Raw genomic sequence first — 16,862 nt, forward strand, 5'->3', positions numbered from 1 at the left:
ACAAGAAGAAGGCACATTTAATTCTGATTAAGCTACTTCTGTATGTGTATGAGTTTACTACAGGTGCTCTGGTTTCTGGTCACAATCCAATATTATACCGGCAGGCAATTTGGTTTCACCCAAAATGGGCTTATGAGTGCATGAGTATGACTGTGCTGTAGGGAGAGTTTATAATAATTCAATGTTCTTTTTAAAATTCTGTGTAAAAAAAAAATGTCAGCATCATATAAGAGAGTAAAATCCACAAAATATCTCTCCAAAGATGATTATACACTCACAGAGTATTGAAAATATTGCATGTTTCCAGATAGAAATGCACACTCCACTCCTTTGCAATATCCAGGTGCTGGTCTGGCCTGCTTCAACCAGTATATCATACAACCAGCGGTGGATGATGTTATGTTTTGTACATTTAACAATGCTTTTTAAATATGCTTGTAGACAACATTCCAAATACACAGGTATATAATGTAGAGATAGCGAAACATGATTATTATTTTTCATTTTCAGAATATGTTAGGTGAATATTCTAGAAAGTCAAAGGTGATAATTTTACTGCCCTGCCCTACAATATAACATCTGCCAGAAAGATATTATTTGTTTTTTTTTTCTGAGACATATCACCAACCTTCAGTTTGGGTAGCCGTTTAATGGTCTTCAGAGGTCTGAGGACCCGAAGCACTCGCAGAGATTTGATTGTACTGATGTCCTTTCCTTTACTTCCACCTCTGTTGTGACACCGTGAGGAAAAGAGAGAAAGAGAGGAGAAGAGAGAAGAAGAAGCAGAAGTAATCAAGGGATAGTCAGGTTGACAGACAATGAAGAAGAGTCAGGTTCTCAGAGAAAAGAGAGTTACGGGTATAGAATCACAAAGGGGATTAGGGCACAGAAAGCGTAATAGAAGATAAAAAAGGTGACGTAGAAAGGAATCATGCACATTTAAAGTAATTAAAGATAGATAAGTCAAAAAATGAATAAAGTTGAGATAAGAGGACAAGTAAGCAGCAGAAATTGCAGACAAGAAAAAGTATGAAAGAAATAGAAAAGAAGAGAGATGTGGATAGAAGAGGAGATGAGAAAAAGAGAGAAGAATAATTGTTAGCAGAGCTGGGTATATTCAGTCCCTAGTGCTTACATGTAGAATTCTCTCAGGAGCATTTACCAGCTGTTCTGATACCACATCTGCCCCTCTGGTTCTAAATCTACATTACTGAACACACAGCAGGAATTCCTGGTTGTTTTCATTGAAGAAAACCCTACAACGACACCTTATCCCCACTAGCAACAATCTCAGCAAATGTCTGATACTCCTGAGGAATATATGATCGCTGCTGCCAATGCAATGCATCTCGTAGGCTTAACTGCCTCCTACGTATCATACCTTACCTGGCAGTTAAAAGGACACAGTAATTAAGACCAGTCATACACAGATCAAGTAATGTATAAGCTAACAGAAAAACTGTGGCAGTGTATATGGCAAAAAAAAATATCCTTGGAAATTTTTAAGAGGTTCCTCAAGCAAGTAAGGAATCCCAACATTAAATCTCTAATTCACCTTTTTTATTATCTAAGGCTGCATTCATACCTTCGTGATGCGTTGCATTTTTTTGCCATGTTTTTTGGCATGTTTGTCATGCAACAGCATTGGGCAGGACAATTTAAGAACAATTGCACCCAAAAAGATTTCTCTTTTTTGGGTTGGTAAAATAGGAATTTAACCCCCTACCCGATCTTTACACCTGTACAAGTCTAATTGGAAATTTCCATTCACCCCGACTCGTCACAGTGCTTGACCTAAAGGAAAATTTAGCAAAGCACTATGTATACCAAAACTGAACACATAACATAACATAATTTGATTTCAGAGAAATAAAAAAAAAAACCCTCTGATCAGGATTTACATAAATGTGCTCCTAGGGTAATTTCTGGGCACCAGGAGGTACCTGCTTAGGCAAAAGCCGCTTTTAAGTGACTTTACTCTGACTGCAGGTACACTTTAAAACTGAGCTCCTCCTGTTGGTGATCTAAATCCTTCCTATTTTCCTGTAGGCCTATAGGGTGCAATACACATAACTACTCTGTTCTGGTATACTATTCATTTTCCCAGCCTGAACCTTAAAAAAATAAACCCCTGAAGTACTGCCTTAACTTTTAATCACCCCTCTAGAGCTGCCCATACATAATACAATGTTATTGTACAATTTTCCTTTAGATTTACCAAAACCATATAATATGAGATAATTGTTTATACTGCAAAGATCAAGAAAAAAATAACCAGGGATGCTGATGTTTAGGAGGCAGGGAATGTTCTGCATCTTGGGGGGCCGGTTGTCTGACAAAAGCTACCTTGATGAGCAGCCCAAATTCAGGATTGTTAGGACAAAAAACAGAAAAGCCCGGGGGGCATTTATTTTGGAGGACCTTCTAAAAAACATTTGTAAAATGTGTTTAGCTTGCCAAGATTTGAATATAGTGACCCAGCAATTCCTGAATGAAAGGGCAGATGTTTGACTTTAATTGCATTGGAATAAGATCTGCCCTATGGTCAGTCTAACGCATGGTTCTGTATCACCCTTGTGGGTATAAAATTATGTCTGAAAAGTGATGAAGAAGAAAGAGACAGACTGAAAAAGGACAAATGGACATTACCGCTGGTTGCTCCTGGAGGAGGCAGTCGGTGTAGGAATGAGAAGGAATTAATCACACAAACATTTACATGACACCACAAACAACTTTATAGTGGACGTGAAACACAAGCTAAATCAAGTAAATGAACCATCTATGGATCAGGAGCTGGACTACTCATGCTCTTCTAGACCTCTACTTTATGATACTCTCAGTGAAAACTGACAAATGACAATTGCATGGACAATACATTAAAAAGGGGTTTGAGATAAAATGCAATTCCTTTATGTTTCTTAAACTAAATAGTACCATATGTAAATGTGTGTTGGAAAGAGTTATCTGTTTCCCTTAGCAGCTATAGTCTTCATTTCCTTCTTCCTTTGCAGGTTGGTAAATTAAAGGAGACAAGCTTCAACAGGCAACAAAGACAAATACACTGCTCAAAAAAATTAAAGGAACACTTTGAAAACACATCAGATCTCAATGGGGAATAATATCATGCTGGATATCTATACTGATATGGACTGGGTAATGTGTTAGGAACGAAAGGATGCCACATCGTTTGATGGAAATGAAAATTATCAACCTACAGAGGGCTGAATTCAAAGACACCTCGAAAATCAAAGTGAAAAAATTATGCAGCAGGCTAGTCCATTTTGCCGAACTTTCGATGCAGCAACCCAAAATGGTACTCAGTAGTTTGCATGGCCCCCAGGTGCTTGTATGCATGCCTGACAACGTCGGGGTATGCTCCTAGCTGTGCATGATGTCATTAGCCTAGGCTTTTTACCAGACAAGAAAAAGGAAGTGGGCTGTAAAAGGAATTTACTGCCAGAAAAAAAAATGTTTTACTATCCAAAGTTAAAACAAGAAGGGCAAAGGATTTAAATAGATGGAAAGATGAAAAAATGACTGAAGAGCTGCTTGAATTGCATTAACACCAAAGAAGCTAAAACTGATTAACAACCCCTCTGCTACTTAACTTGCCAAACCAATATCCTAGGAGTTTATTTGACTTGATGCTATACTCTAATTCAAAAGCATTCCTTTAATTTTTTTGAGCAGTATATTTCTTTTTCATACATATGGAGCCAGCTGTCTCTAAAAAGCTGGCCATACAACTTTCTGCCAATTTTTAACCGCTTTTAATTGGCCTCTTTCAATAGGCAAATGCAGTTTTATTCTGACATCAGTTTAAGATGCTTCTAAGAAAATTCAGAATTTACAGACAGGTGCATTTGACCTGCTTCAAGTTGCTTTAATAGCTATCATAGACTTGAATAAAGAGAGAACCAGTTCTGATGTAAATATAAGGCTGTGGAATTGTCAAAGTCATAATCAAAATTTTGGCCATTGTAACGGTATTAGCATGTGAAGACATTTCTCAACAAATAACAGTGTACTTTTTTTTTACCATAAACAGCACATCAATATTATCTTAATGAAATGTTAACATTAACACAAAGCCAATCGTGGAACACTGGCAAGACATAATGAATTTCAAACAGTATTTTTTGCCAGAAATGAAAAGTTTGGAAAGACGGTAACAGTGGATTCATACAGTATATGAAAGATAAAAGTGTCCCAATACCATTAAAGTTTACCTTTATTGAAAGGCAACAGTGAAAGCCTCTGCTTGGCTATGAATGAACATAATTTCTAAAACATTTTCCTGAAGCAAATCATATATTGGACTAAATGTTATGAACCTATTTGGATGTAACCTCCCAAAATTACAGGGACCTAAAAGCTGTATCTCAATAGGGTGCAGTATATGAGCCAATGTAGATAAAGGAGGGAGAAGACATTTACTTAATATGGAAAAAAACACATTGGCAATAACTAGAAACTTAAAAAAGCCCCTAGCAAAAAACAGTAAGACACACTGTACAATCAAAATTATACAACAAATTTTGCAGCGCTATAGGTGATAAATACATATAAAAAATGTAAAAAAAACTGTCCAATTATAATCCAAGCCTGAATAGTGGTAATATTGGAACTCCCAATTTATATGCCACCATGTGTGAGGAAATAATAGTAGATAGTCCGAATTCCACCTCGTGATCTGCCACCATTCTAACTGGACTCTTACCAGAACCAGTGGACTGTATTACAGAGTCATTTGCGCCTGATACAAGACTCCCATCCAGAGATGTAGGACCACTCGAAATCTTAAACAGTCCAAGGATGTCTCAGGTGGATACATAATGCAGGGTACTCATCGCACACTGCCTTATGTATCCACCTGAGACCTCATCTGGATGGGATTCGTGTATCAGGCGCAAATGACTCTGTAATAGAGTCCACTGGTTTCGGTAAGAGACCAGTTTGAATGGTGGTCAATCACGAGGTGGAATTTGGACTATTATTTTCTCACACATGGTGGCATATGAATCAGGAGACATTTACTTGTAGTCCTCATTTATTAAAGTTTGTGTGAGTGTAACTGTCTCGGTTCTGCATTTCCCTTAGTAGCAAGATTCCCAGCTGCATTCTGATACTGTAGACACTAGGGAACTAGGGAAAATCCTTAACTCTTTTTCTGCTAGGGCTGGCTCAGTATGCTTTGAGTTTTCAGACAATGTTTGCTTTTCAGGGTTTTTAATAAAATCTGTAATTTGCATCTTAATCGAGGAGGTAAAGGACCCAAAGATTCTCATTGCACCAAATTATCCCAGAAGAAGGTGGTAAACAGACATAATCAGACTCCTGGAAGACAAACCTTGGCCTCTTACAAATAGACAAGCCTTACTGGCCATACCCCAACACCCCCCCCCCCCCATCCTGCTTCTCAGTCCCTGGTTTAATGGCATTGTAGTTTGAATGCAAGTCCTTAAGGATAGAAGCATATCTGACTTCGTCATTCCCACCTTACTCCGAGCAAGGAATTCCAACTCCTGCAAGATATACCATTGTACATGGAAAACATACTGTACTTTGCTTGGGGTGAGGACAGAACCCTAGGAAATACTCTAACTCAAAATTTGGCCTTTCTTCAGTCTAGTTTTGTTCAGTGTCTGAGTCTGAGTACCCTCAAGAGACAGATTTCTGCTTTACCTATCCTCTTCCAGAAACCACTTGCCTTGCAACCCCTTATTAGGACTTTGCTGATATCATTTCTCCAATTCGACCTCAGAAATACCTAGAAACTGCTCTTAATCTGGTGCTCTCCATTCTTCAGAGAACTCCCTGAACTGAAAAAGGATATTCATTTGGAAGACCTCACCTTTAAGGTTACTTTCTTTGTTGCCCCCATGTCTCTTAGACATGTTTTTGAGTTAGTAGTTATACCTTGTAAAGAGTCTTTAATTTTGCCTAAGGTGGTCTCCTTCCTTCCACCTAAATGAGGACATTGCCCTGCTCCAGAACTTGACAAGGAAGTTGTCTTACATTGCCTAGATATGGTCAGGGCTGTCAGGGTCTACCTGAAAGCTTCAGTCTCTATTGACAAGGCTGAGTCCTTCTTTGTCCTTCTCATAGGCCCTCGTACAGCACACACTACCTCCCACACTACCATTGCCAGGTGGATCAGACAACCTTATTTATAGGACCTATGTCTTTAAGGAAAAGCTTACTCCCTTTCGCATCAGAACCCATTTCAACCCAGTGTCTCCCGGGTTTTTCAGTATCAAGCATCTGTTTCCCTGATTTGCAAGCCCACCATCAGGACCTAAGTCCTTCTAGGTCGAACATTCGGCCTTCAAGATGTTATCTGAACATTAATTTAGGTTTCTTAAATCCTTGTTATTCATGTAGGCCTGTTGTCAGTTCTAAGTTGCTGAGTTGTTGCCCTCCTTTCAATTTTATTGCTTGGGTACATCCCATGGTAAATGTATACCAGTCCTATGTCCTGTCCTATTGTAAGGTTCTGGTACCTCCGGTACCCTTAATCACCACTTTCTCTGTAATGCGTCCCACCTTTCTCTTCAGGTGGTACGCATATACCTTTAAGAACGATGATGTCACTGCTGAGCGCCGCAGAGCGGCTATTTCAACCGCCGGCGGTCTCACTCACATTGTTCGTTCAACCTGCCTTGTTATCCACATGCTTTCAAGCCTGTCTCTCGATCGGAACCTCCAGCTATTCCCTTTACCTGGAGCAGACCGGAACCTCGCTACTGATCCCTGTATCTCGCTACCGGATCATTCCTTATCTACTGGACCTCTCTAAACTACTAACATTACAAGTGATAAGTACCCTGCAGGGGAACCCTCCATAACCTTATTGCACTATCTACCTATGCACATTAAGGACTGTTACTACCTATCCATACTATCCTATCATCTGCACTGTTACATAGATTGCTAGCTCTTGAGCCTACTACCATCTATCATCTGCACTGCTGCATAGATTGCTATCTCTCCTGTCTACTACTATCTATCCTTGCACTGGGTTAGTCTATCCTGTATTTGTCATCTGCTGTCCTCACCACCTGTTAGCATACTCGATACTAACCTATCTGCATTCCTAAATACCATCTTGAACTCTCCTATACAAACCTATCAAGTGATTACCATCCTTGTCACTGTTCACACCTGTCCCTTCAGCACATCACCTTCATACTATCATATACATCCTATCACTCCAGGAACATCTCATTGAGTGTGTATATATCTGTATGTTGAAGCTGACAGGCCCACGGTGATGAGTCCTGGAGAGTTGGATCTGGTATTCAACACATCTCTACATGACTACTGAGTGGAGATTTTGCAGCTGCAAATCCAGCCTATACTAAAAATGCAGGAGCGTTACAGATTGAACGAACCTTAAAAATGGATTCAGCAGAATTACCCACTCAAGTGACACAATTAACACAACAAGTAAAAGCGTTAATACTTGCTCTGACTGACGTACAAGAAAAGAATCAGACTCTGACACAGCAGGTAACCCAGCTCTCACGGCTTACTGCTGTTCAGCCTCCTGAACCTAAAATAAACCCTCCTCTAGTGTTTACAGGTGATCGGAAAAAATTTAGTGAATTCAAAAACGCATGTCAATTGCTTTTTTTTGTTAAAACCTCGTACATACCCCACTGATCAAATAAAAGTCTGTACCGTTATTTCATACTTGACGGGTGATCCACGGGCCTGGGCAGACTCTCTCTTTGAGAATAATGATCAGATTCTCAACACCTATTCCTTATTCCTAGCGGAACTCGCTAGTTTATACGATGACCCCAATAGGCAGAGTACTGCTGATATTCAGTTGAGGGCCTTAAAACAAGGAAGGAGACCTGTAGAAGACTTTGTATCTGAGTTCAAAAGATGGACCCTTGATTCAGGGTGGAATGACACATATTTGCGAACTCAATTCAGACTCGGGTTATCAGAAGCTGTTAAAGACGAGCTCGCCCGAGCGGATTTACCTGGCACCTTGGAGGCCTTGATACAACTTAGTATCAACATCGACAGACGACTGCGAGAAAGAAGGGCTGAAAAGATGGGAATGCCATTGTCTAGTCCTTCTCAGATTTTGGCCGTTGACCCTACTCCCATGGATGTAGGAACCATACGCCCACCTTTAACGACTACTGAATGAGCTAGAAGAACATCCAGAAATCTCTGCATGTACTGCGCATCCTCGGATCATTTGATAAGCACCTGTCCCCTTGTCCGCAAAAAAGAGGGTGAGTGTTCACATGTCTTGCTGGGAGGATTAACGACTTCCTTTTCTAACCCCTATCTTTTTGTTCATTTAATATTACAGTGGGACCAAACTAGGATCACCACCAAGGCTATGGTCGACACTGGATCTTGTGGAAACTATATTGATACACGCTTTGTTACCTTAAATAAAATACCTATTATTTCAAAATCTAAGCCTGTTTCTGTTAGTTTCATTAATGTTATTCCACTGTCTTCTGGTCCAATCACCAACCAGACACAGGCACTCCTTGCCACTACCAACGAATCACATGTGGAGACCATCACCTTTGACATACTATCCTCACCCCATTTTCCTATTATTTTGGGACTTCCCTGGTTACACACACACCAACCAATCATAGATTGGAAAAAACGGACTTTGGTTTTCCCTTCTCACTATTGTGAGAATACGTGTAACCTCCCATCTTATGGGAAGATTCTGTCTGTGGTGTCAGATGAAATTGCACCACTATGCTATCAGGATCTGTCCGAAGTGTTCCTTGAGAAAAATGCTCAAGTGTTGCCTCCCCATAGGGATTACGATTGCACTATCGATCTACTCCCTAACAGCAAATTGCCTTTCGGTCATGTTTATCCCCTTTCACAGGATGAACTTTCTCATCTCAAGGAATACTTGGATGAGAATTTGACAAAAGGGTTCATTAGACCCTCTACTTCTTCCACTGCTGCAGGACTTTTCTTTGTCCGCAATAAGGATTCCAGTCTCAGGCCTATTATCGATTATAGGCAATTAAACATGATTACGATAAAGGATCGCTATCCTTTGCCGCTCATCCCTGAACTTATTGAACAGGTGCGTGGGGCTACTTATTTCACCAAATTAGACCTGAAAGGGGCATACAACCTAATCCGAATCCGTGACGGGGATGAGTGGAAAACAGCATTCAGAACCAGATACGGACTATTCGAATACCTTGTGATGCCATTCGGGCTATGTAATGCTCCCGCAGCTTTCCAAAGATTCATAAACGACATCTTTAGAGACTTACTTGATGTCTGTGTTGTAGTATACCTAGACGATATACTTATTTATTCTCGATCTCTGCCTGAACACATAAAACCTGTAAGACTTGTGTTGTCCAGACTACTCTCACACAGACTATATGTGAAATTAAAAAAATGTCTATTTCATAAAGAAGAAATATTATTCCTAGGATACTTCATATCCAAAACTGGAATTAAGATGGATATGAGTAAGATATCCTGTATTCTAGACTGGCCTATACCAACAACTCGTAAGGCCCTACAGCGATTCCTTGGATTCTCGAACTTCTATAGGAAGTTCATCAAGAACTTTTCCGCTATTGTGAGACCTCTCACACAACTGACAAGTATAAAAAAACCATTCAAATGGTCAGAAGAAGCAAATCAAGCTTTCTGCTTGTTAAAATCAAGCTTTACTTCTGCTCCCATACTACGCCATCCAGACCCATCCCTCCAATATATTCTAGAGGTAGATGCGTCAAATATGGCAGTAGGAGCAGTTCTCTCCCAACGACCAACAAACACTTCATCACTCCACCCAGTTGCTTTCTTTTCAAAATCACTAAGCAGCCCAGAGGTGAATTACCCAGTGGGTGAAAAGGAGTTGCTTGCCATAAAACTGGCACTGGAGAATTGGCGACATCTGCTCGAAGGTACCCAGTTACCAATACTCATATATACAGATCATAAAAACCTTCAATACCTCCAGACTAACAAGACTCTCTCCCACCGGCAGGTACGATGGTCATTATTCTTTTTAAGATTTAATTTCCTAGTGACCTACACGCCTGCAGACAAAAATAAAAAAGCGGATGCGCTATCACGATTAACCGAAGATAACTGCGCCGAAATCCCTTCCATTCCCATAATACCCTATGAACGCATTATTGGTGTTGTCCGTTCCTTGAAGGAAGAGATTTTGCACAGTATAAGAATGGATTCACCTCCACCACAACTAAGTACTGATGCAGAAGGCTTCCTCTATTACAATGACAAACTCTACATACCCCCTACTATGCGCACCAAGATCTTGGAGTTATCGCATGATGTGCCCATGGCAGGACATATGGGTATAACGAAAACTTTTAATTTGCTCACCAGGCAGTTTTGGTGGCCTGATATGAAGACGTCTGTACAAAAATTTGTTTCTTCATGTGACATCTGTGCAAGGTCCAAAATTGACACTACAAAACCATCTGGACTACTTTGTAGTCTACCAATACCCCAGGTTCCATGGGAAGTTGTGTCCTTAGATTTCATAGTAGAACTACCACCCTCTAAAGGATTTAATACCATCCTAGTGTCAGTGGACCACTTGACAAAGATGGCACATTTCATTGCTATCCGTAGACTACCTTCATCTAAACAAACAGCGGAACTACTGATGAAACATGTGTTTAAGTTGCATGGAATTCCAAAAACTCTTTTGTCCGACCGTGGTTCACAATTCATCTCTAAATTTTGGCAAGCACTTTGTCAAATTTTACGCATTGAGCGAAAGTTCACTTCTCCCTACCATCCTCAGACCAACGGACAGACTGAAAGAGTCAACCAGTGCATTGAGCAATATCTACGTTGCTACACATCATACTTGCAGGGTGATTGGGTGGATCTCCTTCCTCTAGCAGAATTTGCTTACAACAACGCAACCCACAGTACTACGAAGCAAAGTCCGTTCTACTTGAACTATGGGTTTCATCCCACTCTTCTTCCACCACGCATCCTGCCATCGAGTAACCCAGTAGCCTCGGATTACCTTACCCAAATAAAAGACTCTTTGGGTTTACTCAATACCACTATATCACATGCTCACAGTCAACAAAAAAAGTACTACGACCTTCGTAGAAGACCTTCTCCTCAGTATGCTATTGGGGACCTTGTTTGGCTATCGACAAAGAACTTAAGATTAAAAATCCCTAGCAAGAAGCTTGGACCTTTATTTTTGGGACCCTTCCCAATTAAAAAACTTATCGGAAAAGCTGCAGTACAGCTCACCCTACCAGCAGATCTCAAGATCCATCCCATCTTCCATGTGTCGCTACTGAAGCCCCATGTTCCTAACCAAGGAATAAGGCCTACCATCTTGCCTCCACCTCCAATACAAGTTGAAGGCGGAGAAGAGTACGAGATCAAGGAAATTTTGGATTCCCGCATCCATAGAGGAAGACTCCAGTATCTCATAAGATGGAAGAACTATGGACCCCAAGACGACACCTGGCTAGATACCTCTGATATTCATGCGCCTAGACTTATACGGAACTTTCACTCGAAACACCCAGAGAAACCTGTCCTATAGGCCTTCCGGAGCCGGCCTTAAGGGGGGGGTACTGTAAGATTCTGGTACCTCCGGTACCCTTAATCACCACTTTCTCTGTAATGCGTCCCACCTTTCTCTTCAGGTGGTACGCATATACCTTTAAGAACGATGATGTCACTGCTGAGCGCCGCAGAGCGGCTATTTCAACCGCCGGCGGTCTCACTCACATTGTTCGTTCAACCTGCCTTGTTATCCACATGCTTTCAAGCCTGTCTCTCGATCGGAACCTCCAGCTATTCCCTTTACCTGGAGCAGACCGGAACCTCGCTACTGATCCCTGTATCTCGCTACCGGATCATTCCTTATCTACTGGACCTCTCTAAACTACTAACATTACAAGTGATAAGTACCCCGCAGGGGAACCCTCCATAACCTTATTGCACTATCTACCTATGCACATTAAGGACTGTTACTACCTATCCATACTATCCTATCATCTGCACTATTACATAGATTGCTAGCTCTTGAGCCTACTACCATCTATCATCTGCACTGCTGCATAGATTGCTAGCTCTCCTGTCTACTACTATCTATCCTTGCACTGGGTTAGTCTATCCTGTATTTGTCATCTGCTGTCCTCACCACCTGTTAGCATACTCGATACTAACCTATCTGCATTCCTAAATACCATCTTGAACTCTCCTATACAAACCTATCAAGTGATTACCATCCTTGTCACTGTTCACACCTGTCCCTTCAGCACATCACCTTCATACTATCATATACATCCTATCACTCCAGGAACATCTCATTGAGTGTGTATATATCTGTATGTTGAAGCTGACAGGCCCACGGTGATGAGTCCTGGAGAGTTGGATCTGGTATTCAACACATCTCTACATGACTACTGAGTGGAGATTTTGCAGCTGCAAATCCAGCCTATACTAAAAACGCAGGAGCGTTACACCTATACTGTATGATTAGGATTTTCACTTGATTCTGCATTTTGGAGTTTTAATTCTGTGTCTGGAGCACTCCTTTTTGGTTGTGAAAAAATTGGAGCCTCATGAAAGTAGAAGCAAATAACCTATGGCCTATGAATACCAGTCCTGTGTCCCGTACTGTACTTCAAGGTAAGGAATTTATAGGTAAGTCAAAATTCCTATTATCTTATTAGGAATCTTCTTTCTTTATGTGCCTAAACCTCCCCGGCAAACTGTTCCAATTTTTATTTGCAAAGATAAAACAAACATTTCTGAAATCAGAGAGCATACAGGATTATATATAGTATCCTTAATTTTGTATTTGTTGTAAGATTGTTACATAATTTTAGAAAAACGATATTTTCAATAGAACACCATTGTTTTTCTAAATGTATATAAACACAATGTACAATATAATACATAGTGTAAATACATCTAGACATCAAATTGTGTGCACGTGTGAAATAGCAAAAATTAAAGATATGTAAAACTGCAAATACAAATATGCAAAGTGATGAAATCAATTAATAAACTTTAAATGGCGGATAAATGTGCAAGCAAGATGCAACTTCCCCAGTGGTAAAGATTTTCTGGAGCTCAGAAACATACTCCATAAATTTGTAAGCTTGGGTGAGGCTAAGGTTTATGTAGATGGAAAGAGTTAGTAGGAATAGCAGGGAGGATGATGCTGTCACTGGGAATATAATCAGCACAAATTTACTGACTATAAAGTGGAAAAGTAGTATGACAAGCAAACTGTAGTAAAGAAAGCTATGGTATGTATCTATCCATGGTTGCTTTTAAAAGGCCTTCCTGCCATGTATATGTATTGCTGATTCTATGCCGGGCATCTTGGTGATGCCTTGGTGAGGAATTTAGCAAGCTAGGGTTACAGTCACTTTACCATCATCCAGAGAAGGTCTGTCCCTAACTGTACAACATTTTGCATTGGTTGCTATGGTAAAGCACTTACGCATGATGACTTTGTAGGTACAATGGGATCTCATACACAAATGACAGATGCACTCTCAGATGCATGCATGAAAAACTTGGCACCAGCAGCAAAAAAGAATGGGAGGAAATGTGACAGACAGCTTTGTAAATGTTTTGTGGTAAGTGCATTGACAGACATTCTTTATAAACTATGTGGTTTTTGAAGGTGAATTGCATGCTGCAGTTCTGCTTTAATAGAAACTGATAAATAGGAATGTGTACATCAATAAAGTAAACATTTTCAGATGTTGAACAAGCCATAAACATGGCATTTTTTTTCATACGCTATGTAAGATTATTCTCACTAAATTACACCAAGATATAAAAAAAAAACTCCTCAAATTTATTTAGGAAAAGTTATCACAGTAATTAAAACTGTGAGCAATGAGCCACAAATTTATGAAGAGTTAGGGAACTTACGAGAAAGCAAACGCAACCAGAGCACCACTAACTACGATGAAATCAAGAATGTTCCACAGGTCTCTGAAGTAGGCTCCCTGGTGGAGAATGAGACCCAGATCCACCATCTAGGGAAGAAAGATTGATGTTGAAATCCAAGAAAACAATCTCATCATTAGTATTTTTGATCAACATTATTCTTCTGATTATTCTATACTTTCCACGGGACTGCCTGAAAGCCTCCTCTCACCTGGAGCTGAAGCCAAACAATAAGCAGGGCCGGTGCTAGACTATTTTGCGCCCTAGGCAAGACCAGCTACTTGCACCCCCCAAAAAAAAACTGTACACATTGCCCCCCTTCCTGCACATAATGCCCCCCTCTTTAACCCTACACCCCCCTCCCTACACACACTGCCCTTCTTTAACGCTACACCCCCTTCCTGCACAAACTGCCCCCCTTTAATGCTACACTACACCCCCTTTCTGTACACACTGCCCCCCTTTAACACTACACGCCCTCCCTGCACACACTGCCCTCCTTTAACGCTACACCCCCCTTCATGTACACACTGCCCCCTTTAACACCACACGCCCTCCCTGCACAAACTGCCCCCCTTTAATGCTACACCCCCCTTCCTGTACACACTGCCCCCCTTTAACACTACACGCCCTCCCTGTACACACTGCCCTCCTTTAACGCTAAAGCCCCTTCTTGCACACACTGCCCCCCTTTAGCCCTACACCCCCTTCCTGCACACACTGCCCCCCTTTAGCCCTACACCCCCCTTCCTATACACACTGCCCCCCTTTAACCCTACGCCCCCTTCCTGTAAACACAGCCCCCCTCTCTATAGGTGGCACCTACCAGAGATGAGGAGGTGACAGGAGAGTAATGTGGCACTCTCCATGGTTGCGCCCAAGGTGGCAGTGCGCCCTAGGCGGCTCGCTGCCTAGTTCGCCTAGTGGTAGCACCGGCCCTGACAATAAGTATCCATCTAATATGTTCAAACCACTTAACTGGCTCCACAACAGGATGTCTCTACTATGGAATTCTTTGATACTCAAGCTTCTCACTCTGCCATGAAGGGAAAGCTGGGCTATTTAGCAGAGACACCTTGTCTAGCAAAATGTCTTACAGTATACCAGGGCAATTACACTAAATGGTAAAAGTGTGAGCTCACTCCCAAAGGTGTTAAAAAGGGCAGAGGTTAGGGCTCTATGCAGGCCGGTCTATGATTAATTTGTGATGCTTGTCTCAAATAACTCCTATAGCATGTTTGGTCATGGATGGTCTCTGATCATCTCCTGTAGCATGTTTGCAGTCTCTGTTTATCTCTTGTAGCATGCCCATAATCTCTGATCATCTTCTGTTGCATGTCTGCAGTGTTTAATAGCTTGTTGTAGCATTACATTTACTAAATATGTGTGGCCTTTTGGCAATGTAAGGGTAGGCCCCCTATATTGGGTAAGTTGACCACCACTGGTGGGATGTAGCAAAGAAGGATTAAAACCTTGGTCAATTTCTATTGCTATCTATGTCCCTGATGGAGAGATTCACCTTGCCTATTTGTCCTTATGAGCAGTGTTGCTGAGATAGAAAGTGTTGGGAAATCCAGCATTTTACAGCTGTCTCCAGAATGGGAATTGAGTGTAAATAAAGACACCTAACTATCTAAGAAGGGAATCCCCTCAATTTCTACAAATTGTCTACCACTTCTAAGTCATTACATGGGTGTAATTGGGTTCAAATAAATGGCACTCTAATTTGAAATGCACAGTTGGCTTATTTTCATCGTTCTTTGTATCTTACTGTGAGAAATAAACCCCTTGACTTTTGCAAGTTTAATAAATGTGGGGGCAATAACGTGCCACTATATGTGTACAGTATTTTAGTAAAGGCTTTATGCTTCGTTCAGTGCTACCACATTCTCTTACCATGACCTCACTGTACAACCTAGCAAGCACAAATTCATAGAAACCGTGGTTTATATGGGTTACAGTTATGTGAACTTGTTTTATTTTTAGGTGCATTTATATCACCAACATAATGGTCCTACATCTCTAATATCCTAGCTACCATCCATGTTCCTCATCCTGAACATAAAATGGTGGACCCCTGTATGTAAGATCCTTGCATTTTGCTGCTGTTCATCTTATTCTTACCTTAATAATCATTTCAAAGGTGAAGACACCAGTAAACACATAGTCAAAATAACGCAAAACCTGTAGGCAGAGAAAATGTAATTAACCCATTGATAATGTAAACAGATGTTTTAATTAAAAATGTACCAAATTTATTTCCTTCACAATAAACTTCCCAACACCCTGGACTTTATAGAAAACAACCTAACCTCCCTGGCGGTATGATTCTTTCGGATTTTAGGTGCTGAAAACGGTACCATTATTTTGCTAGTAATTCTTAAGAATGAGCAGCCCAAACCAACAATTACACATGATTTTTTTTTACTGTGCGTTCTTCTTTATAACATCTTGGGTATGATAAAGTTTGAAACACAAAATCATAAATTATAATATAATAAAAAACTATAAATAAGTTAAAGTATGTATGTATGTATACATATATATATATATATATATATATATATATATATACTGTATATATACATATACGTATATATATATATATATATATATATATATATATATATGTATATATATATAAAGTACAGCAAAACTGCAGGAAAGGGCACTGGGGGGGGGGGGCAAACTAATGTGATTTTTTTTTATTTTGCATTGTATCAGTGTGTTTGGTGTGTTTTACATTTGAATTTGCCGCCGGTTCCACCCCCCCTGCAAACGTCACATCGCAGGAGACGGAAGCTGGGGCACGGAGAGGATCGGGAGGAAGATCCGCCGCCAGACACCGCCGAGATACATCGCAGGATCCCGGTGACAAGGTAAGTAACCCTGCTTTCAGGATCCAGTGATCT

The 16,862-nt window shown here is 40.6% G+C and overlaps 1 protein-coding gene across 9 annotated transcripts in view; it reads right to left on the minus strand.

Moving 5' to 3' along the window:
• Window positions 1-16,862, minus strand: part of CACNA1A (calcium voltage-gated channel subunit alpha1 A) — a 496,856-nt gene that overhangs the window by 162,114 nt on the left and 317,880 nt on the right. For all 9 annotated transcript variants that reach the window (XM_082255807.1, XM_082255800.1, XM_082255805.1 and 6 more), the window contains exons 23-25: window positions 16,075-16,134; window positions 13,933-14,039; window positions 629-728 (exon numbers count right to left, since the gene is read on the minus strand). In XM_082255807.1, the coding sequence (XP_082111933.1) occupies window positions 629-728; window positions 13,933-14,039; window positions 16,075-16,134 (267 nt within the window). The remainder of the gene's footprint in view (window positions 1-628; window positions 729-13,932; window positions 14,040-16,074; window positions 16,135-16,862) is intronic.

Source organism: Pelophylax lessonae, assembly GCF_965119305.1.
Source record: "Pelophylax lessonae genome assembly, chromosome: 4".
In the NCBI taxonomy this organism is placed as follows: domain Eukaryota; kingdom Metazoa; phylum Chordata; class Amphibia; order Anura; family Ranidae; genus Pelophylax; species Pelophylax lessonae.